General features: G+C 46.4%; 2 protein-coding genes across 7 annotated transcripts; one reads left to right on the top strand and one right to left on the bottom strand.

Moving 5' to 3' along the window:
- Nucleotides 1–788: 788 nt before the first annotated feature.
- On the top strand, nt 789–15,353 carry appb (amyloid beta (A4) precursor protein b). 2 transcript variants are annotated; one of them, XM_080498684.1, is made up of 18 exons: nt 790–1,009; nt 4,337–4,504; nt 4,582–4,711; nt 4,865–4,977; nt 5,768–5,958; nt 6,034–6,278; nt 6,481–6,648; nt 8,421–8,554; nt 8,652–8,726; nt 9,194–9,352; nt 9,457–9,585; nt 10,187–10,286; nt 10,753–10,820; nt 11,151–11,289; nt 11,655–11,708; nt 12,757–12,848; nt 12,940–13,086; nt 13,173–15,353. In XM_080498684.1, the coding sequence occupies exons 1-18, from the start codon at nt 950–952 to the stop codon at nt 13,272–13,274; spliced, it is 2,274 nt and encodes a 757-aa protein (XP_080354810.1). In that variant the 5' UTR covers nt 790–949; the 3' UTR covers nt 13,275–15,353. The 2 variants fall into 2 exon arrangements, with proteins under 2 accessions (XP_080354811.1, XP_080354810.1); XM_080498685.1 differs by lacking the exon at nt 6,481–6,648 and having other exon boundaries at nt 789–1,009.
- Nucleotides 15,354–15,951: 598 nt separating this feature from the next.
- gabpa (GA binding protein transcription factor subunit alpha) lies at nt 15,952–21,401 on the bottom strand. Of its 5 annotated transcripts, XM_080498692.1 has the most exons (11): nt 21,208–21,401; nt 20,059–20,204; nt 19,416–19,493; nt 19,171–19,315; nt 18,994–19,078; nt 18,655–18,879; nt 18,349–18,543; nt 18,157–18,213; nt 17,740–17,862; nt 17,122–17,314; nt 15,952–16,699 (listed from the first exon to the last, which is right to left on the bottom strand). In XM_080498692.1, exons 3-11 carry the CDS (start codon nt 19,490–19,492, stop codon nt 16,477–16,479), a joined length of 1,323 nt encoding a protein of 440 aa, XP_080354818.1. In that variant the 5' UTR covers nt 19,493; nt 20,059–20,204; nt 21,208–21,401; the 3' UTR covers nt 15,952–16,476. The 5 variants fall into 5 exon arrangements, with proteins under 5 accessions (XP_080354818.1, XP_080354816.1, XP_080354815.1 ...); XM_080498690.1 differs by having other exon boundaries at nt 20,059–21,401; XM_080498689.1 differs by lacking the exon at nt 20,059–20,204 and having other exon boundaries at nt 20,247–21,401.
- Between the last annotated feature and the right edge of the window lie 210 nt (nt 21,402–21,611).

Here is a 21,611-nt window from a genome sequence, read left to right as displayed (position 1 = left end):
CTCGTGCGCCTTCTCCAAAGCAGTGAGCTGACATACAATGTACCTGGAGACCGATCCCTCCCAACCGGAAGTGTCACATGTCATGACCAATTATGGAAAGATAAATTTAAGTACATAATAAACCCATACTTCTTTTTTGAACAATAAAAACAAGGCGTGGAAAGCTAAACCAACTTGGAAATGGGACTTTCCAAACTGGCGACTTCTCTTCTGCATGCATACAACATAACATATGCAGTTTTAAGAGGTTTTTGCTGTTTGTCATTGTCACTTCACGTATGAAAGAATGGCTTATTTCTGATCATAATTCAAGACAGGAAAACACCAACACAGACTGCTGACTTTAAATGAGCAAAAAAATGAATAAAATATAGCCAAGTGGCTTATTTGTGTCGATTCAATGGACTAGATTAGAACAGAAGAGACTAGAAGGGAATAAATATATATATAATATATTTTATTGATTCTAGGGGATAATTCTTGTCCACACAGAAAATAACTGTTAAAAATGTACGTACTTACAACTTATATAGAATAATCCAAAACAACAACAATAACAATAACAAAGCTCTGTGTCCGAATTGCTCCATCGCAGGTATTTGTTTGTATTGGAGGTGTAAACAGCCTGGATAGTGTTATATGAGCTGCACGGAGAGAGAGAGAGAGAGAGAGAGAGAGAGAGAGAGAGAGAGAGAGAGAGAGAGAGAGAGAGAGAGAGAGAGAGAGGAGAGAGAGAGAGAGAGAGAGAGAGAGAGAGAGAGAGAGAGAGAGAGAGAGAGAGAGGGAGAGAGAGAGAGGGGGGGATCAGCGGGATTGGATCAGCCGAGCTTCCGCTGCTGCCGCACCGACGCGTACAAAAGAACCGTTTTAATCTCTCTTTCTCCCTTCCTGATCTCCGACCGGACTCCTCGTGAACACAGGCGGCGGTGCTGGGGACCGGGAGGACGGTATGGGGGAGCACACGGCGTTTCTGCTCTCGCTGCTGGCGACCTTGACGCTTTCATCCGAGGTGAGTGTCGTTGGAGCGACTTGGAGCCGCGGGGGCAGCGATGGCCGGCTCCGGGGCCCCCACAGCCCGATAGCCCCACGGTGCCACGGCCCTGGCTCCGGTACCTCGCGAGGACGCACTGTCCCGCAAACCAACCGTGGTGACATCGGGGAGAAAAAGAAAAAAAAACAAGGCGTTGAAACGCGTCCGTGGGAACGTGTCTGACAGCAGTGAGCGGCTTATAACGGATAACATGACGGCTGTTGTTTAAGCACCAGAGCCTCCGTGGGCTCATCCGAGGCCGCGCACTCCCATCGCATCCCCGAAATTAATACCCACCGAGTCATTTAATTTTAACGTTTTTCTCCGTTTCTATGACTGTGATCGCGGTAATCCACACGGATTTACTGCGTAGGATAAACGAGCTTCACTGCCAGCTTTTTGCTCCCGAGGCCTGCCGTTAGATGTCAGTGATTGACAGTTTGCCCCGGAGGCTTTCCTTCTTTCTCATGTGTTTTCCTACCAAAGTATCTGTTAAATGCCCAGCTACTGTCAGACAGACCGGTTATATCGTGAAATAGTTGTGCACCAGAGAGCTGTGGGTGGTTGTGACGGGAGCTAATGTTTGTTAGCTTTTTTTTTTCTTTACAGAAAATCACAACCCGGGCCGAAGTTAGCCTCTGATTCGGTAGTGAAGGTGAAAATTAAGAACCCTTAAAGACGGATTATCAGGGTTTTAGACAGATTATAATATAATTCTAATCTTAAATCTATTTCATATTGAATTACTATATTGAAGGATATTTTTCTCCTCACACTGTGTCTTTAGGTCATACATTATTAGCCTGTAAAATCTCGATTGTATCCTTGAGATGCTAAACATTTAAGGTGTTATTTGTGAACCATGCGTTTATTTCATAAAATTGTTTAAAAAAAACAAAACATAATAGTATTGTTAGACATACTAATGCCCAGTTTACTTTAAAATTGATTGATTTGATATATGGTTACGAACCTGATAAATGGAGCATTTTGGCAGTCAGGCATTATGTTTGGCACCCCTGTTTTATAATAGTAGGTTTAGTCTGTTGACGAATTAAAACCTAAAAAGGATCAAATGTTTGAGTTTGTTTAAACTTTTTATCTGAAATAAAGGACATAAATCGCGTGACTCTGTTAAATATCCCTTAACTTTTCCCTTAAAGGTTAATTTGAGGCCAACTTCAGTGAACATGGGCATGACAACTGAGCTTTTACGACGTGATGATTTTTTTTTTTTTTTTTTTCATGTAATCAAACACACTGATTGGACTTGGGGGGGGGGGGGGGTACATCTGTACACGAGCCTGATGTGATCGTGCACCATGTCCGGCCGCGGATCTGTTAGTTAGTTTGGCCGTGTTCGGGTCCGGCTGCTCAGACTGCTGAGGATGATGGAAAGAAAAAAAAAGAAAAAAGATGCAGCCTTATTAGTTTCACACAGGCAAGATGGCGCCTGCAGCTCTGCTGCTGCTGCTGCTGCTGCTGCTGGACCAGGCAGGGAGGAGAAACATGCAGTTTACATGAAGCCATATATATATATATATACACGTGTGTGTGTCTGATGCTGCTGCAGGCCTGCAGCCTCCTCAGTCGATGATGATGGTGATGGTGGTGGTGATGCTGCAGGAGGAGAATGTCTCCACTGCACACATGATGTATGACACACTGGGATTGTCGTGACACGACACACAAGCTGTGTTATTTCAGTTCAGGTTATCGAGTTCTGTTATATCACTTTGACATGAGGAAAAGGCTATTTTTCCTTTGGAAGCTTTCGAAAAAGACGGGGGAGTAACTCCTTAAGTCAACACAGTCCTGCCTTTTAGCCTATTTTTTCTTAACTGCATGGCAGTGAACATGTTTTTTTCCCCCCTCTTTTATTAACTACATGCAAACTACTTCCAGAAATTCCTCCAGTCAGACTCGAACCAGAGGTTTTCTCATGGTGAAGTGAGAGGGTGAACCACTACACCACAATGTATCCCACGTTTAGGCCAAAACACTTTTACATAGATTATTTTTAATAAGAAATTATGTCGTACAGCTTTATTTCAATTTTCACAGTCTTGTGTCTTTCATCCTTTCATCCCACACGTCTCAACCCCGGGTTTGTCCGGGGAAACCTTTTGTAGACTTCACCCAGTATTAATCCTTTGAAAACCCGCCTCTCGTGTGCAGTGTATTTACTGCGTGATGCATGTTTTTAGGCTGAAGGCTGAGTCATGATGGGGAAACGACGCAGAACACCCCGAAGCAGATGTGATGCTCTGTTTGTTTGTTGTTTTTCGCACCGTTCACTGTTTTCGCTGCTCTTACAGGAGCCACACTAAATAATTGAAAACCAGGTTTCGCACATTTTCGAATGAGAATAGTAGAGAATGACCAGCAGTGCGGGAATTGGTCTAATTGTGCCTTTTGGCTTAAATTCTCCTGCAGGGGAATGCGGTTTTCTTGCACTAATTTATAGGCGTTGGGACGTGTCTTATTCTCGGTTTTTACAGTACATCTGGACCTATTATTTCAGCAGTCTGGGCCGCGGTTGATGCACTTACCGCTTCATCAAGAAACACCCGAGCTATTTCTCGGTCGGATTCGGAGGAGGAGGGTCACGTTATGCAAATCTTAAGGAATGAACACAAGATCAAGTCTGAATTAGTCACTTATACATGGGCAGCAGATGGCCTCTCGGCGAGCTCTTTATTTTCAGCGTGCAGCATTAGTCCTCTCTCTCACGCCTCCCTGCCAGAGGACCAAAGAGTCCAGAAGGTGAAACACGTTGCGATTTCCTTCCGTCGTCTCCCCCATTACAATGGGAGAAAAGGACACTGTGTGCAGATGGCTGAGCCACGTCTGTGGAAGAAGGGTGTTTCCCCGCTCGCATTCGCTCGCAGCTTGATTTAATATCATGTGTCATTGTGTGATTCCTGCTCCTACTTCGATAAAAAGGAATGAGTTAAAAAAAAAGAAAAAAAAGAAAAGAGGGCACAAAGCACATGTGCTACCCTGTGACTGTAAATGCTTATCTCTTTGGCGTTCGTCCTCAAATGGATGTCGTCTGCCGAGCTTAGGCTTTAAGCAGTTGTTACTTAATGTATTAATGCAGTAGTTGTATAGCTTTGCCTTCATCCTTCTGACTTTCTAATGCTTATGATGTGTGTGTATAGAGTGCAGCCATGTAACTCAGAGGGAATTAATGCATATGAGCAACATAAAGAGGATATGTCTTGTTGAGCTATACTTAGCCAGCCTGGCATTGTCTTGTCTTCATCGTTGTCCTCTTCTTCATCCTCATCCTCATGTGTGCAGGTGCCTGCTGATGACTCTGTGGGCTTGCTGACCGAGCCCCAGGTGGCCATGTTCTGCGGGAAACTCAACATGCACATCAACGTGCAGAGCGGCAAATGGGAGTCCGATACCACGGGGACCAAGAGCTGCATTGGCACCAAGGAGGGCATCCTGCAGTACTGCCAGGAGGTATTACACCAGAGTAAGGCCGGTGGGAACGGAGGAATCTCGCGGCGCTGAAATCTAAACTGTCTTTTTGGCTTCAGGTGTACCCAGAGCTGCAGATCACAAACGTTGTGGAGGCCAACCAGCCCATCAGCATCCCCAACTGGTGCAAGAAAGGCCGCAAGCAGTGCCGCAGCCACACGCACATCGTGGTGCCTTACCGCTGCCTGGGTAAGCACTGCTAATGTGAATGGCGAGAGAGAGACTCCTCAGCACGTTATGATTATTAATTTGGGTTTATTTTTTTGCCCCTTTTGATGTATAAATGCCGTTTTTAACATGCATTCCATTCCATGTGACTCATGGCATCGGCGTCCGTTGCAGTCGGGGAGTTTGTGAGCGACGCCCTGCTCGTTCCCGACAAGTGCAAGTTCCTGCACCAGGAGCGAATGGACCAGTGCGAGAGTCACCTGCACTGGCACACCGTCGCCAAAGAGGTGAGGACAGCCAGCAGTCGGCGGCGCCGACTCTCCCTCCGCTTTGTGTTTCTCTCGCTACTCTCTGATGCCCCATTTGTCCTCCTCATTATCTTTCACCTGATGACTCAGCACTGCCTAATGTCATCCGGCCGTCTCGTCCAATCTGCTTTTTTTTAATCGTTGTTTGTTTGTGTGCAGACTCTCACTAAAGCCTGTCATGTGTCGATATATTTCGCATTTATTGTCAGAAAATCAGACTTCTTAAATGTTTGCTTGAGTGAGCTTTTGAAATGACGAAGCCACACAAAGTCATGCTTCTCTTTTTATAGCCAGATGTGAGGAAATCATTGTGGGGGGGTCAGGGGGTCATTTGGATTTCAGTTGTGGCGAGAAAAATCACAGAAATGTTCCAAACCGTGTTAAAGGGGTTACAGACAACTGGAGAAATAATTCCTCTGCATCTTAAAGGTTTTCCTCAGATCTTTAAAAACTTGTATCCAAAATTTTGATTTGTTTAGTTTTTACTTTGTCATGTCGTTTTCCTCATCAGTGTCTGCTTCAACTGTGAACTGGTGGTCGTGTGTCATTCACATTCATTCCAATTGGCGACTGAAAGCATCAATGAAATCTAGAAAAATGTCCCATCGACTTTGAGGCTTTCTTAGGAGCTGTACATGCGTGCCGTTTATGAATATTATATATAAAGACACAGTTGAAAATGATGCATGAAATTAAGGTCTCCGACGTTTAATGCCGTTTCTTCAAACCATTTGGGAGTATTTTCAATGAGCGTCTTTCATTTGCACAGTCCTGTGGCGACCGCACCATGAACCTCCACGATTATGGGATGCTATTGCCGTGTGGCATCGACCGTTTCCGGGGCGTGGAGTTTGTCTGCTGCCCCGCGGAAGCCGAGCGGGAAACGAACAGCATGGAGCCGGAAGGGGAGGAGTCGGACGTCTGGTGGGGCGGAGCCGACGCCGAGTTCTCCGATAACAGGTACGGCCGCTTGGGCTCGCTGGTCCATATCGCGCGTCGAGTCGCGGGCTGATCGCCGCCGCTCTGCCGCCGCAGCATGCCGCGCCAGGCGGACGCCGAGCCGGCCGCCACCGAGGACGACGAAGATGATGATGACGACGACGAGGAGATGGAGGCTTTCGAGAGGGACGAGAATGGCGACGGGGACGTCGACGATGAGGAAGACGTGGACGACGTGGACGACATGGCGGATGAACGCTATAGCGACGAGCGCAGTGCCAACGTCGCCATGACAACCACCACCACCACCACCACCGAGTCGGTGGAGGAAGTCGTCCGAGGTGAGCGACCTGGCAGCTCCTCTCTTTTTGTGTTTTGTGTTGGTTTTTCCTCATAGTTTTTATTTTTTACACTTTTTAAGTTTTTCATCAAATTCAAATGCTTTTTTTTGGTTTTGCATTTAATTTGTTTTTTGATATTTAATTTGCGTGTGCGTGTGTGTGTGTGTGTGTGTGTGCGTGCGTGCGTGCGTGCGTGTCTCAGCCGTGTGTTGGGCTCAGGCCGAGTCCGGCCCGTGTCATGACATGCTGGAGCGCTGGTACTTCGTGCCCGAGCAGGGCAGCTGTGCCCTCTTCTTGTTTGGGGGCTGTGGGGGCAACAGGAATAACTTTGAGTCGGAGGAGTACTGCCTTGCTGTCTGCAGCAGCTCGTGTAAGTCCCGGTGGCTGGAGCCAAAGAACTCTGAAGGGTCCACATCACAAGTTTGATTTCCTGTCATCGGGCCGCTACCGTAGTTCCTCTTCCTCATTCACTCTCTTTGTCTCACTGTCCTGAGTGTCATTTAACCCCTCGGAGCTCTGACGACTGGATTCAGCTGCTCGCTCTTAGCCTGTGTTGTGTCTTCTCACAGTTTGTCCTCACTAAGATAAAGGTGTCGTTTTTAAGTTCGGTGGAGATGGCTTATGAAGACTTATTTCCACACGTAAACAAGCAAAATCAAATTACACACAAAAACTCAGGACAATTGTTGCTTTGTTTTTTTACACCATTAAAGTCAATGGATTCCATTTTAAATGACGCCACCTTTCCAAGGAATATGCATTTGTGGGATGAGCAGCAGAGTTTAATACATGTTGCTCTCATTGCAGAACTGCAGAACCGTCTCTGCCGATGCCAAACAGCTTTATTTGTTTAGATTGATTCATCACACAAATGCAAGTTTTTGACAAATATGCACTTATAAGTAAACAGACTTTTCAATGGTATGAGCTTTATTGCCAAGAAGTTTTCTTAGAATAAAGAAATAATGCAAGTCTATGATGCTGGGACGACTCTGTATTATTTTGATTGGAGGCCAGACAAAGATTCAAATCATCCATTACATTTAAAAAATAAAAAATAAACAACATATAATTCTTGCTTGAGGACACAAATGTGTAAAGAAATATTTGAAATCGCTCAATGTATCATTGTTATTGGCCCGCATGCTAAACGTGAGCTGAGCAGAAGAACACCGGTGTCTGCAGAGTGAAGCCCGTCGCCAGCCTTCAGATTGTAATCAGAAAGAAACAATGGTGACGACCAATAGTTTTTAGTGAAAACACACCGGGGATTGAATGGATTATCTTAACTATCCAACAGCAGGGAAAACATGGTTTGTTGGGACTGTTTCCAGCCTGAAATTAATGAAGAAGTGACGAGTAAAGAGCAGACCTGATCATTATAGATGTTCAATATCTTGTTGTTAAAGAATAACCGCAGCTGAAGTGAACGTGCAGTCGCTCGCCTCCAAGTCTACGTGATCGTATCTATAACTAACCGATCCCTCTTGCAGCATGTGGACAAAGCCATGTGAACACCAAACCTCCAATGTCAGCATGCGTCCCTGCGCATGTGTGCCTGCATGCTTTTTTTTAACCTTCTGCTGGAAATTCATGTCTGCAGCTCTGTAGTGGTGTGAGCCAGCAACTGTCTGTCTGCCACAATTTCACCGGGTGTGTGTTTTAACCAGCTGAGTGCGTAAATAACTTGAGTGTCTTATGTGTGTGTGTGAATGGGGGAAGCGGCGCCGCTTAAGAGTTAATGAGTTGATTTGCTGTTTCCATCCAGCGAGCTCCTCAGCGGTGCCGCTGTCTGCCCTGATGCTGACTCGGCGCTTTGCGCATCTTATCTCTCGCCTCCCACATTAAACAGAGACACAGTTGGGCTTAAACACACACACACTTATTCTGGGAAGCTGGTCCTTGTTTGTCCGCAGATGACCTATATGTCTTTTTCATAGTTGTATACACAGATCCAAGCATTTTTGTGTGTGTACCTAACCGGGTGTGTGTCATTAACCCATTTGTTTAGTATCTGTAACCCTGTGTGGAATGCATTGGGGATCAACGTACGTGTTTTTTTCCTCCATCATTACAAACACTCTGCTTCACTCAGCTTCGGCCTTCTCCATATCTGATTCCTCCCCTCTCGCCCTCCTCCAGTGCCCACCATGGCCCCGAGTCCTCCGGACGCCGTGGATCAGTACCTGGAGGCTCCTGGTGACGACAACGAACACACCGACTTCCAAAAGGCCAAAGAGAGCCTGGAGGCCAAACACCGTGAAAAGATGTCCCAGGTACAGTGTGTGTATTCAGCACCGGGTTCTCGATCATGAACTGTGAGCCGCGTGGAACGTTTGCGTTGAGCCTCGATGTTTCTTCCCGTTTGTTCAGGTGATGAGGGAGTGGGAGGAGGCGGAGCGACAGGCCAAGAACCTTCCTCGCGCTGATAAGAAAGCTGTTATACAGGTAAGAAAGACGTATGTGTGGTTTCGACTTGGCAGATTTACTTCATTGAAATTCGGTTGGTGTGGCTGTTATATGAAACAATGCTGCTGTAAAATAGGAAGAAATACAAAGCAATGAAATAGATCAAAATTGTATGTGTGCGTGTTGGGGGGGGGGGGGGGTCTCCTTTTGCACCTGTTTAATTTAAGCAGTAAAAGTATTGGGAAAACTATTCTTTAGTCTCTTCATATCCTCAAGCACTAACCAGTAGCACAAAAACACACCACCTCTCAGAGGTTTCGTCACTGTTTCCTATGTTTACTTATGTGGATTTGTTCGGGTTGTTTTCTTTATAAAAGTGTCATGAGAAAGATGCAAAAGATCAACCGTCTGTAATTTAATCTATCAACTGGACAGTTTAGTGTAGTCATTCACACTCAATAAGGCCAAGCAACAGTGAGTGATGGAGAGCGTTCTTGTGTGTGCAGCACTTCCAGGAGAAGGTGGAGGCTCTGGAGCAGGAGGCAGCAGGAGAGCGTCAGCAGCTGGTGGAGACCCACATGGCCCGGGTGGAAGCTCTGCTCAACAGCCGCCGTCGCCTGGCTCTGGAAAATTACCTCAGCGCCCTGCAGGCCACTCCCCCGCGGGTACAGACGCGCTGTGGATTCAGTTGATTCAGACACGTGAAGCGCACCCACAGTGAGATCGTCCCACTAACAGCGAGCTCCTCCTCCTCCTCCTCCCCCCGCAGCCCCGTCAGGTGCTGAGCTTGCTGAAGAAGTACGTCCGCGCGGAGCAGAAGGACCGGCAGCACACGCTCAAACACTACGAGCACGTCCGCACGGTCGACCCGAAGAAGGCGGCGCAGATCCGCCCTCAGGTACGCATTCACGTGACCCTCAAAACCTGAAATAAAGACCATGGTTGTCGAACATAATCCTGGTTGCCACGCACAAACTTAGTGGGCAAGCAGGTTGCTTAGCAACGGCCTGCAGCACACATCATCACTGTGCGCCTCAAACACGAGAGCCTCCGTACTTTGAATTTGACATTATTTAATAATGGTAATGAAATGTGTGAATACAGAGCCTTGATAGAGATACTGGTAACCACAAAGAGATTTTAAAAAGCTTTATTTTGAGGGTCAAGAAGAGATTCATCCGTTCTATAGAGATTCCAAAGTTTGTTTCACTTGAAGAACAAATTGGTTTGATATGTATATGTATGTGTAACATTTATGGAAATTAGAAAATATAATTGTAGAAGTCCTACTCATGAACACCAGTCTTAATGGTCAATATAATTTTATTAGGTTGTCTGGGGCTCTTTGTTATTCTGCAAATTTGAAAAAAAAAAAGAAAAGAGAAATGATTGTGAAAATGATCAAATATAGGCAATTCATGTTTGCACCTTGAACTGCATGCAGCCTGTTCTAGTTGTAGATTCGAGGTGAATGTTAGTAACCTTCCTTCGTCCTCTAGGTGTTGACCCACCTCCGTGTGATTGACGAGAGGATGAATCAGTCCCTGGGTCTCCTCTTCAAGGTGCCTGTTGTCGCCAATGAGATCCAAAACCAAGTCGGTGAGTGTCTTGTGGACTCCATACACATATTCACAACATCTGCTGTCCAAACACATCAGAACTGCCACACCGGTGGTCAGATTAAACGCTTGGCATCATCAAAAGTCATGAAAAATTCAAATACATGATACTTTTGAAAGAATTTTTTTTTTTTTTACAATATAGCAACAAATGAGTGACAAACGTGATTTTAATTTTCATGCTTTTAATTCCTCTGCCAGACTCTGATGAGTTTAAACGTGCTTGTCGTTTAAAAAAAAACATGGCCTCATTAATCCCACACAGCCTTTCATCTGCAGACCCAACCTGGAAAATGGCCGTCACAGCGTATTTAAAGTCCCACGATGAACGATATGATGATAAATCCGCCTCTGTGCTTAAGTAATCAGTGTTGACTCAACCTGGTGGGCTTTTGTTCTCCATCTCACCCTAACTCCCCCCCCCCTCTCTTGCTTTTTCTCTGTAGCCGTGATCATGCAGAGGGTTCAGTCGGAGCTGTCTCAGCAAGTCTCCTCCCTGCAGAGCGACGGCCGGGTGAGTCCAGTTGCTCCCACTCACACATTCATGGAGTGTGCCCCGTATCAAGCGCCCTCTCCCACCTATATAAATAGAATTACCTCTGCTGAAGGATACCAAAGAGGAAGCAAAGTCGCCGCGCACTCTGAAACTTTGATGCTGACGTGGCCGGGGAGCGAGGGCTCCATGCAGTACAGGACACGTTAGAGAGACGGAAGATGAGCAGAATAAGATCAACTGAATATATGAGGAAAGACATCAAGTCAGGGGGAAAAAATAATCTCGTAGACGTTTTATGGACTTTTAAATTTCCAATGACCCTGATAAACTGTGGTTTTGTGCCGGCAGGTGGATGGCAGGGTGAGCTACGGTAACGACGCACTGATGCCCGACCAGACCTACAGCGCCGCTCCGATGGACCCCGGCCTGGACGGCTTCGGCTTCATTCACCCAGAGAGCTTCAACCAGCCCAACACCGAGAACCACGGTAACGCACCGGGTTCCGTTTCTTTGCCACGCAGGGAAAAGATTTCGTCTTAAACCGAACAACTCATCCGACCTAATCTATTTCTTACCTTAACCATCGTCTATATTAGTCTGCATCTCAAACATTAATGAGTTTCCCCATCGGGGACCTCCAAGGACAAGGCTGCAAGATGCATCTTTGTACACAAACGGACATACTTGGTGCAAGAAAAAATCTTTATTTTAATAAGACCGTTACCAGATATTTTAGTGCGATCAAACCTCTTCAAATGAAACCTTAAGTGTGGAGTTTAGTTTAAATATATTTTCCACCAGCGAGCGGTTTGTGTCCTTATGATTTGTGCAATTTTCTTTATTATTCTGCAGTTGAACCTGTTGATGCCCGTCCCGTCCCAGACAGAGGACTTCCCACACGGCCCGGTACGGACTCCATACCTGCATGCGCCACTTCTCCTGTATAAGCAGAATTAAAATTGCAACAACACGCCGTCGTCGTAGTGAAACGATGCCCTCTGCTTGGGTCACGTTCCCTCTTTCCATCTGGTGACCAGATGAGCATCGTCATGTTGATGTTGCTTTAAATGCTTCGCTGCTTCAAAACCAGTTCTAGGTGTGGGGATTTTTTCTAGCTCCTCCTGCCTTAATCAAGATAAAGTACGTTTCTGCCTCACTGTTTAAGACAAACTGGCTCAAGAATTGTGTATAAACTTTCACAAATTAAAAAAGTTAATGTGCTTCATCAGAATAATATTTGACATACCGTCTAATGTGTTACACTGCCTCCAGGATTTCCAGTTCACCACACTGACCCCGGACTAAAATATCTTGACTTCAGAAGCTGATAAAGAGTTTGAGGACTTCTGCTTGTGTTTATGCTGTGCCATCAGTTTCACTTCCAAAACTAATTTTTTTTTTTTTTTTCAAACCGTTTCCTCAAAACCGTCGTCATGACCGTACCGGTTATTTGACTCCTCAGATCAGGATCTATTTGTTCTTGGATGGTCGAGTTTGAAAGCTGAACATTTATTTCAGGTTATGGAATCCAAAAGTCAAGCAGAGGAATCCTATGTGATTTTAAAAATAAGAAGAAAACCTGGGACCCATTTACATTGAATACTATATTGATGTTTATGATCAAAAGTGTTTAAACAATCTTTTACAGAAGTCCAATGAAGGAATCGGTCTAAAAACGTTTATGTCCATATAGTGATGCCCTCAAACTGCAGCAAAACGGCATCCAATCACAGACCAGACTAAAAAAGGCACCCTAGTAAATTAATTTAACTTGTATATTACACACACACACAGTGCAAGTATATAAGCAGTTTTGTCTTTCGTTGGTTAAATATGTTTTGTAGCTGGTCGATGGCGAAAATGTCAATTTTTGTTACAAATTGCAGATTAATGGACTAATTGTTATAAATGGATGAATTGTTCTTCAATGTGCTCTGTGGTTCTCTGCTTCCAGTGTCTGCCCTGAAGCCCGAGGAGATGCCCGAGGTGCGGATGGAGACGGAGGACAGGCAGAGTGCCGGTTATGAGGTTTACCATCAGAAGCTGGTGAGGGAATCGAACCGTCCACCTCCGGGCCGCACGGGTCCGGCTTCTCTTGAGCCCACACACGCAAGCTCACCGTCCTTCAACCCCGCAGGTGTTCTTTGCTGAGGACGGGCAGTCCAACAAGGGCGCCATCATCGGGCTGATGGTTGGAGGGGTCGTCATAGCAACCGTCATCGTCATCACCCTGGTGATGCTGAGGAAGAAGCAGTACACTTCGATTCACCACGGTGTGATCGAGGTAAGGGAGGAGTGTGTAGTATTGTGTTGTATTAGCATGCGCGAGGCTTTTGTGTTGTGTTTGATTCACTCTGGTCCCGTTCCAAGGTGGACGCCGCCGTGACGCCCGAGGAGCGCCATCTGGCCAAGATGCAGCAGAACGGCTATGAAAATCCCACCTACAAATTCTTTGAGCAGATGCAGAACTAAAAGGACTCCGGCATTTCCTACAGGCGTGTGATGACCCTCCGTCACACCCGTCACCACCCCCCCCCCCCCCCCTCCTCGCCCTCCTCCCCTCACTGACTCACCCCGCTCCAGGTGGGTGCGGGAGGGTCGGTCGTTGCATGTTAGGATCAGGGTGACGGGCCAAAAGGAGGGCGACCTTCTAAATTCACAACCACATCTTCCGTCTCCTGCCGCCGCGCCGCCACTCGCCCTCATTCTCGCCACTTTGACGAACCTTTCAGACACAAACACCCGTAACGTCCTCCGATCTTCTGTAGCGCCGCCGACAGCTTTCACACGCCTTTAAATCGGGATGTATCAGTTCCTTAACTAATACATTTGTATTGGTTAGAGAACTAATACAAAAAAGTTTTTTTTAATATCAATCCTTGCGGGTTCGGCCACAAGAGCAAGATGTGAAACAAACCTTAAATAATTTTCAGAGCCACAGCTGAAGCTCCTCCTTTCCCCCCGGCTGCTCGTTAGACAAAGGTTCTGTTGTACCTGCACATTTCAGCCAATCCACCCCCCCCCCCCCCCCCCCCCCCCACACCCCCCCCAAATCCTCAGTGTTTGTACTGAAAAGCCTGCTTTATTCTGGGACTAGAAACACGTTTAATTCACTCCACACATGCGGAGGGGGTTTGTCAAGAGCGACCTGTCGCACGGTCAAAGCGTTTCAGGTTTGTTTTTCAAAAAAAAAAAAAGAAAGGAAAAATTGCTGGGGCAAAAAAAAAAAAACACATTGAAATTAAGTAAACGCTAAAAGAAAAGGGAATGTTTTGTTTTCAGACTCTTTTTTTTTTTTTTTGTAATGTGTAATATATTAAGACAGAGATTAGCCGTAAGTATAGGTAGTGCATGGCGATATCGATGACTGATAAAGTATACTGTACGTGGTGGACCTCGGAGGGGGACGGTCACTAGATATTTTAGCGGGATTGTACATTTCTAGCGTCTTCTTTGTGATCTTGTGATATGAAGAAGAAGAAAGGAAAAAAAAAAAAGAGTATTCAGAATCTGGTCTGCTTTGTCGTCACACAGACTTGCTTTAACTGAATCTTGGCTCTTGACGCTCATCTCCATGCTTCACTGTTATTAGCTGCATGGGCTATGGAAAAAAACAAAATGACAAAAAAACAAAGCTCTCTCTACGTATGTAATATATGAAGTGTAATAGTATCCGAAAGGAAGATGATTGTGTTACTGTTTGCGTTCTATGCACTCTTTGTCATATTTGGAAGTCTGATTATTTCCACCCAAAAATTATCATTGCTGTTGAGTCTCTGATGCCAACTGTCGCTGCACTTTTGTTCGGAGGAGGATCGAGATCAGACACAAAGGAGGTTTTTTGATGAAGGCGCATCGTTCCACCGTCTCGATTTGTAAATATTTGGACGACGGGAGGTACCCGCCGCCGCCGCCGCCGGCCCGGCCTCACGACCACGTCTTCATTTGTACCGCCTCGGCCCGCGAGCGAAACAAGATGGGGACCTCCTGGGCCGGAATAGAAAGATTTTCCAGGTGGTTGAATCTTTTCCACACACACACGCATTCCTTCACCAAAATCTCACGCACACATTCTATTTTTCTACATTTCCTGTTGTATACATGTACAGTGCTTCTGTTCGTCACGTGGTGAAATATTTCTTTGCCCGCTGTCTGTTGTCCAATCGACCCCCAGAGGTGTTGAATTCCCACCGTCTCACACCCGACACCCCCCCCACCCCCCCTAAATTATTGCTCATAGACATGAATGTGACATGCATATTGTGCATCTTTGAAGTACAACACATATCACCTCTGTGCATCGCAGCCACTCCTGTACAGACACACTAGCCGAAGCTTCTAATCAGGTGAATGTTTTAAATTTGTATCGACGCTCACTCCTTGAAGCCGAGTGGTTCGAAAAGATCTTTTTTGTTTTGTTTCGTCCCCCCCTTCCCCTCCTCTCCTCTCATTGATTCAGTGACCTTCCTGTGTGTAGTTCAATGAACCATTTGCTTAGAGTAAGAAAAAGCTTTCTACACTCACTATATCATGAATAAAATTTTGAATGTACCAGACTGTGGCTGTCCGTCATTGTGGACTGCATGATGATGTCACCCATCCCTCAAGCCTTTTTTTATTCTTACTAAAGTGTTGGATAAAATAGGGTGAACTCTCACTTCACGTTAAAAAGACATCCTGAATCTTAGAAAATAAGAATACAGCAGAAAAGTTTCCTTTTCCCATAATAGAAATCAGTGAAATCTTCTTATATATACCTTTATTACACACATTTCAAACTTTTTATGTGTAATTCTACCTCATAAATTAAACACTTTATTCCAAAACATTTCCACCCCCCCGAACTTGGGCCTCATCACTTGACATTTATATCGTGCTGGAAACATTTTGATGGCGTATTCTTTGTCACTCACTTCAGACCCAGCCCTGGCCTGTCACTGTTTACATGTTCTCACCGTGTTGGTTTTCTCCAGTTGTCTCAAGCGGTTCAAAAACATGCATGCCAGGTTAACTGACGACCCTAATCTGCGCATATTGCGACTGAGGAAGAGGGTTCAGCTCCTCTGACCCCAAAGTGATGGACAGTTTTTCTTCTTCTATGAAATGCACCTTTATAACACTCTGTAAATATTTACACACCACGCAGGTACAGCGGTTAAGAAAGATGCCTGCCACTTTATTCACCCCTCGTGGACAAAATGGGTCCAACAGTTTAGGGAAAGGACGCTAAATAAAATACAAAACAGGTCCTCTATAAATGGAGAATATGAAAATACACTTGCCATTGTGGCTATCAAAAACATGGAGTACCGGTATATACAGTGGAAATTGTCCTAAACTACAGACGAGGACGCACAACATGACGCTCATAGCCGGGTTTCTTCCAGTCGCACATTCAAAGCACTCGGTCTTGTGGACGCGGTCGGTAATTGCAAAAGACCTCATCCTCGCCACGCTTCTCTTGGTTAGTTAAAGAAAAGCAAAAGAAACGGCGTCTGCCTCAGCCTCATTTCCAACACTCAAACTGTGAAGACGAGAACAAAGTTGTTCATCCACACCGACGGGGATCGGCGTTGTATTTTGTATTTGTGTGCCGGCTGGACACCACGTTTCCAATATGCGACGGAGGGCGCGGGGAGACTGGAGGGCGCTGTGACGGCGTCCCGCCCCCCCCTCAGCTGTCCTTGTCCAGCGTGGTGGTAGCCAGGGTCACTGTAGTGATGGGCTGCCCGATGCCGTGCAGCTGCATGCGAGTCATCTTCTTCTGCTCGCACTCTGACACCAGGGTGTTGAGCTCAGCGGCGCTGTAGCCAATCAGAGTCCTCAGGTCACACACAAACTTGTAGACAAAGCGCTTCCCCTGCACCTTGCTGATCATGTCCCCGTCGTAGTAATATCTGGAAGAGACCCAAGACAACCCGGAGGTTATGGCGACGCCGGAACGGGAGACGACAAGTCATCAAGCAGCATCGTGAGAAATGTGGAAGTCTGGGAAACGACGGCGAATGTGAGAAAATCCTGTCAACTCTCCTTTTCTCCACCCTTCGTTATTTAAAAAGATCTGTCTTCGGTGTATTGAGCAGTAACAAACCCAGAGGTTAATAAAAAAAGAGACCTCAATTAGCTCTTTAAATGTAATTACTCTTCACAGCCTCCTTAAAGACTGTGCTTCACTTCAACTAGTAGATTAGTGCACGGCTCCACAGCTGAGCATTTCCACCAGCTCGTCTGGCCCGGAAGCAGATTTAACAGGAAAACATTCACCATCCGGCCCTCGGAAGGACAGGAGAAAGCCGATATTAAAAGAGCAGGAGCTGACCTGAGGGCTCGGCTGAGCTTCTCGTAGTTCATGGTGGGCTTGTTCTTGCGCTGGCCCCACTTCTGAGCCACGAGCTCGGGCTGGTTGAGTTTGAACTCGCCCTCCTCCCCCACCCAGGAGATGCAGTCTGTGGCGTCTTTATCTGTGAGCAGCTCCAGCAGGAACTGCCACAACTGGATCTGTCCGTTGTTACCTGACACCGGAGGAACGGCAGCATCAGCGTCAGGTGGGTTTAAAGGCTGCGCTTACGTCACATAAAACATGCATCGTCGGTCATTTATCACTGCGACAGAACAGACCAGTCCAGGCTGGTCGCTACTAACATTTTCAATATCGAAAGTACCACAATATAAAGTAGTGCAAATTATCTACGAGATAATGGAAGCTAAATTAATGAAAGAGCATGTCTTGATGTTCTTGAACGTAAGATGAGCTTATTATGACACACGTAATGACATTTTAGATCCTGGATGATCTGTGAACTGGATTAGAAAGAGCATATTTATTCATGAATGAATAACTACTGCTATTCTTGATGTTCCTAATAGCTGTATTTATGAGAGATGAAGTGATGCTGCAGCTTTGGACAGTGTGTGCCCAGCGCTGTGTTTGTGTTACCTGTGCGGTTTCCTGGTGAGCTGCGCTCCTCTCCAGAGATACGAGGGGCTCGGGGTCCTCGGCTCTGCTTCAGCACTTTGATGGAGGTGTGCGTGTTTACCTGAGCCGGGATTATCTGCACGGCTGGAGACACAGACGACAGTTTTTTGGTTTTTTTTACCAATCAAAATCACTGTCGGCGTCGCTGGTCTTTTCACTGACGTACAAATGTAGCTATTATATCTGCAATAAAGCGTAGCGTGAAACAGCTACTTCTAACTCTGATCGCTCCCGTGTGAGCGAGTTTAATGGCTGCCAAAGTCATCCACGGTGAGACAACGCAATTCAAGTGTAGCTGCAGGTGTTTAAAAGAATTGAATGGTGCGAGACGACTTCTTTTAGAAACTTTCTGTGCGAGTTTATCACTGGAACACTTACGTTGATCAATGGTGACGGTGGCATCCCCTCCAGACTGGTCCTGGCTGGCCAAAACATCTGAACAGAAAAAATCCCCCAAAAAGGACATGGTCAAACCTGTTGGAAGCTCAAGACTGACACACAGGCAGCAGCTCTGGAATCATATTTCCCACTCCTCACATTAGAAAAAAACCCCAAAACATATGAACTTACATTTGCGCAGCAACTCCAGATGGCTCCAGAGAATCTCTCCGTTTGGTACTTTCTGCAGGAACTCCTCTTGGTTGAAGCCGCACAGATCTCGACCAGGAATGTGAATGCTGCCTATTTCCATCTCGTCAATATTAAACTCCTTCATCACCCACACGGCCCAGTGAATGACTTGATCAGCCGACCACTGCATTGGGTCTGGATAGAGAAAGAGACCGGCCTGGCGTGTTAGAAGTAGATACGTACAACCATGTAGTGACAGCGTGGAGTTTGTGCCACACTGAGGTGTTGAATTAAAGGACTCCTCACCATATGGGATGCCCAGGCGAACCTGCTCTTTGCGATAACCTTCAAGAGCTGCGGCCCAGCGAGTGACCTGCTCCGAGGTCTCGTCGGACAGGGCCGATCGCTCCACGGCGATGAGGTGTCCCTCCTCCACCAGCGTTCCTTCTTCTCCTGCGGCATCTGGATCGATCACCACCTCTACCGTTTCCACCGGCTTCACTATTTCCATGATGTTCAGCTTCTCCTCACCTGGATGAAGACAAAACACGGTCAGGGGGTTTTCAGAACCACATGAGACACTATGGCTCAATAAATAATCATTAAGAAGTTTTACATGAGGCGCATCTGGTTAGAATGGTATACCTGGTTTTGTAATAATCTGCAGGCTGAGCTGCACCGTGCCATCGGTCTTTACTCCCTGATCGAAGAGGCTGTGATCAGGATGGAGCTAAAAGGAAGAAGAAAATCACAAAGTTCAAACAGTCCTCAGACGTGGTTACGCACACGGACACAGCTCAAGTATGTAATGCAAATGTTTACCTGAATGTCCTGCAAGCAGATCTCAAAAGGATCCAGTGAGATATTTAGTCGAGGCTCCAAAAGTTTCTTCAAATTTCCGATTGGCTCTGTGATGTCGATATCCTGCTGAACCAAATCGGCTGCAGTGATAGTCTGCTCCTCCACACTGCAGAAAGATGGGGGGGGGGGGGGGGGGGGGGCACTGAAAACCTGCACCCCATTCAATTCTAACTTGTATATTTTTAAGAGGCAAAAATCTTTCTTACCCTTCCTCCAGACATGCCTGCTTCTCTCGTCCATCTATCTCGATCTCTATCATGTCTTCTGTCTCACTTTTAGACATTCTGTTCAAAAACAGAAACAACCCACATGCTTTTACTTAGATTGGAGCATCACAAGTTAACTTGTCAAAATGTTGACGAACACAAAATAGTGTATATTTCTCAAAAGCTTCAAGTGTGACGACAAATGGAGCATTTCCATCATAAAGGCCTCTCGTCTGCTTATTGTTAATTGCATATTAAATAAAAATGGTTATAGTATTTACAAAAACTGTTCGAATCCAACTGTTTTTATGAGGTAAACTTACACTGTTGGTAAGGCTTTTGCTATGGAGCAATACTTGCAACCACAAACGTGACCAAGTCTTCACATGAACCTGTTTTGTTTTTTTTTATATGAAAAGTGCCATAATTAGAGAGATAGTAGGCATTATTTTAATCTATGGCTATAGCTGTTCATTGTTTGTTGAACATGTATAAGGTTAAACAAAATGGAATACACATTTTACAAGTACTGTTGAGAGAATACATCTTATAATTTAACATGTCTTAGTTCATCAAAACAAAATTTGGCCTCCTATTAGTGAATTTTGTTTAGTTTAGCTTCCCCATTGTTGCAATTAAATACCTTTTTAAAAATGAAATTCCAATTTTCCCCTTGTTTTTTCCCTTTTATAGCTGCTTAAACAGAACTCGACACACTGGGGAAAGCCACAGGTGACAGGGACATTGACTTTAACATCTCAGCAGCTGGAACCTCCGAGCTCTAGCAACCTGAGGACAAACATACAGCAAGATTGTCAGATCAAATCCTACTTTTGCTTCAAAACGTCCCAGAAAACCATACACGTAAACTTCATGGGAAGTCTGTCTGAAAGAGCACAGGTGACTTAAGTCTGTAAACTTTGAGGTTGAAAAGAGAGCAAAACGTTGATCCCATATTGGAACTTGAATACACGTGGAAGTCGGTGTGGAGCTGCAGTATTTAAACGTGCCCCGGGGTGCTCGGGGGGTAAACGCAAGGGACAGTTCGAGGCTGTAAAGGCCGCTGAGCCTCGACTCCTCATTGGCCGTCCGGGACAGTTCATTGACTGCTAATGTTCGCTAACTCGAGGGCGAGGCTGTGGCGTCTAAAGGCCGGGATGTCGGGCCCACGGACCCCGCACGGCGTATCCTCTCAGATACGTGTGGGGGGAGAAACACACCCCGGTCAAGTGTTGTAAACACCCGGGGCCGCATGTTAGCGCTGCCGGGGCGGCGGGCCTGCGGCTCAGATAAGTTAGCTTCAATAATAGCAGCGCGGGGCGAGGCAGCATTACACAACCCGGGCTCCCCGACCGACAAACAACCCGCTAAATATCCCAAAACATCCGCCGCGCTCCTGAAATCGGACAAATCTTCCTCGAATCACACTTTAACCGAGCTCGAAGAAAACTTTTGAAACGGAAATAGAATAAACGGAAACAAAACAGCATAGGGCAAATGGAAAGGAGCCGGAAATCCTGGCTAAAGGTTTACAGCGCTGCGAGACTTCCGAGAGCTGCGCTCATCCGCACCAACCGGGGGGGCTCGCAGAGGGAAACCAGCACCGGGAAGCCACCGACACGTCCCCGATACGCTCCAATGACCCTCCGTTAGATATTATAACAGCCGCGGGGGGTGAAACGCGCAGGTTTGATCGTCTTTGGGTGTGTACGCACTGAGTGTTTGTGACCGGACTGCGTCTCCACTGACGGTTAGCCGCGCAGCTAGCGTACCTCCGGGTCAACAAACCAACCTGCTCTCTGTGTTCCAGCTAACAACCGAGCACCGGGGTCAGCCCGTTTAGCACCCGCACTCCGGTGTTTGTGGGCGGGAGGGGAAAAAAAGTTGTCCGCTATCGTCCAAACGTGTTTTTTTTAGGGTTGAGCGGCCTCTTCCCCGTTACGCTGACGAGGAGCACCAGCAGCGGTTAGCTAGCCACGTTAGCTTTACAAAATAGCGGGAAGAGTCGCAGCGCGAGGACCAAACCTCCCCCCTTCCCCCTCCCCTTTCCCGGCCGACCACCGTCCAGGCCCCCCCCCCCGCTCTCAAACCGCCTCTGTCCCACTAACATCCATACCTCCAGGTTGTTCAGGACGTGGGAAAATAAGGCTGCAGGGGTCGGGGAAGCATCCAGATTCACTCATGCAAGTTTTGGGC

Source organism: Blennius ocellaris, assembly GCF_963422515.1.
Source record: "Blennius ocellaris genome assembly, chromosome: 6".
NCBI lineage: Eukaryota > Metazoa > Chordata > Actinopteri > Blenniiformes > Blenniidae > Blennius > Blennius ocellaris.
This window is presented reverse-complemented; position numbering and strand designations above follow the sequence as displayed.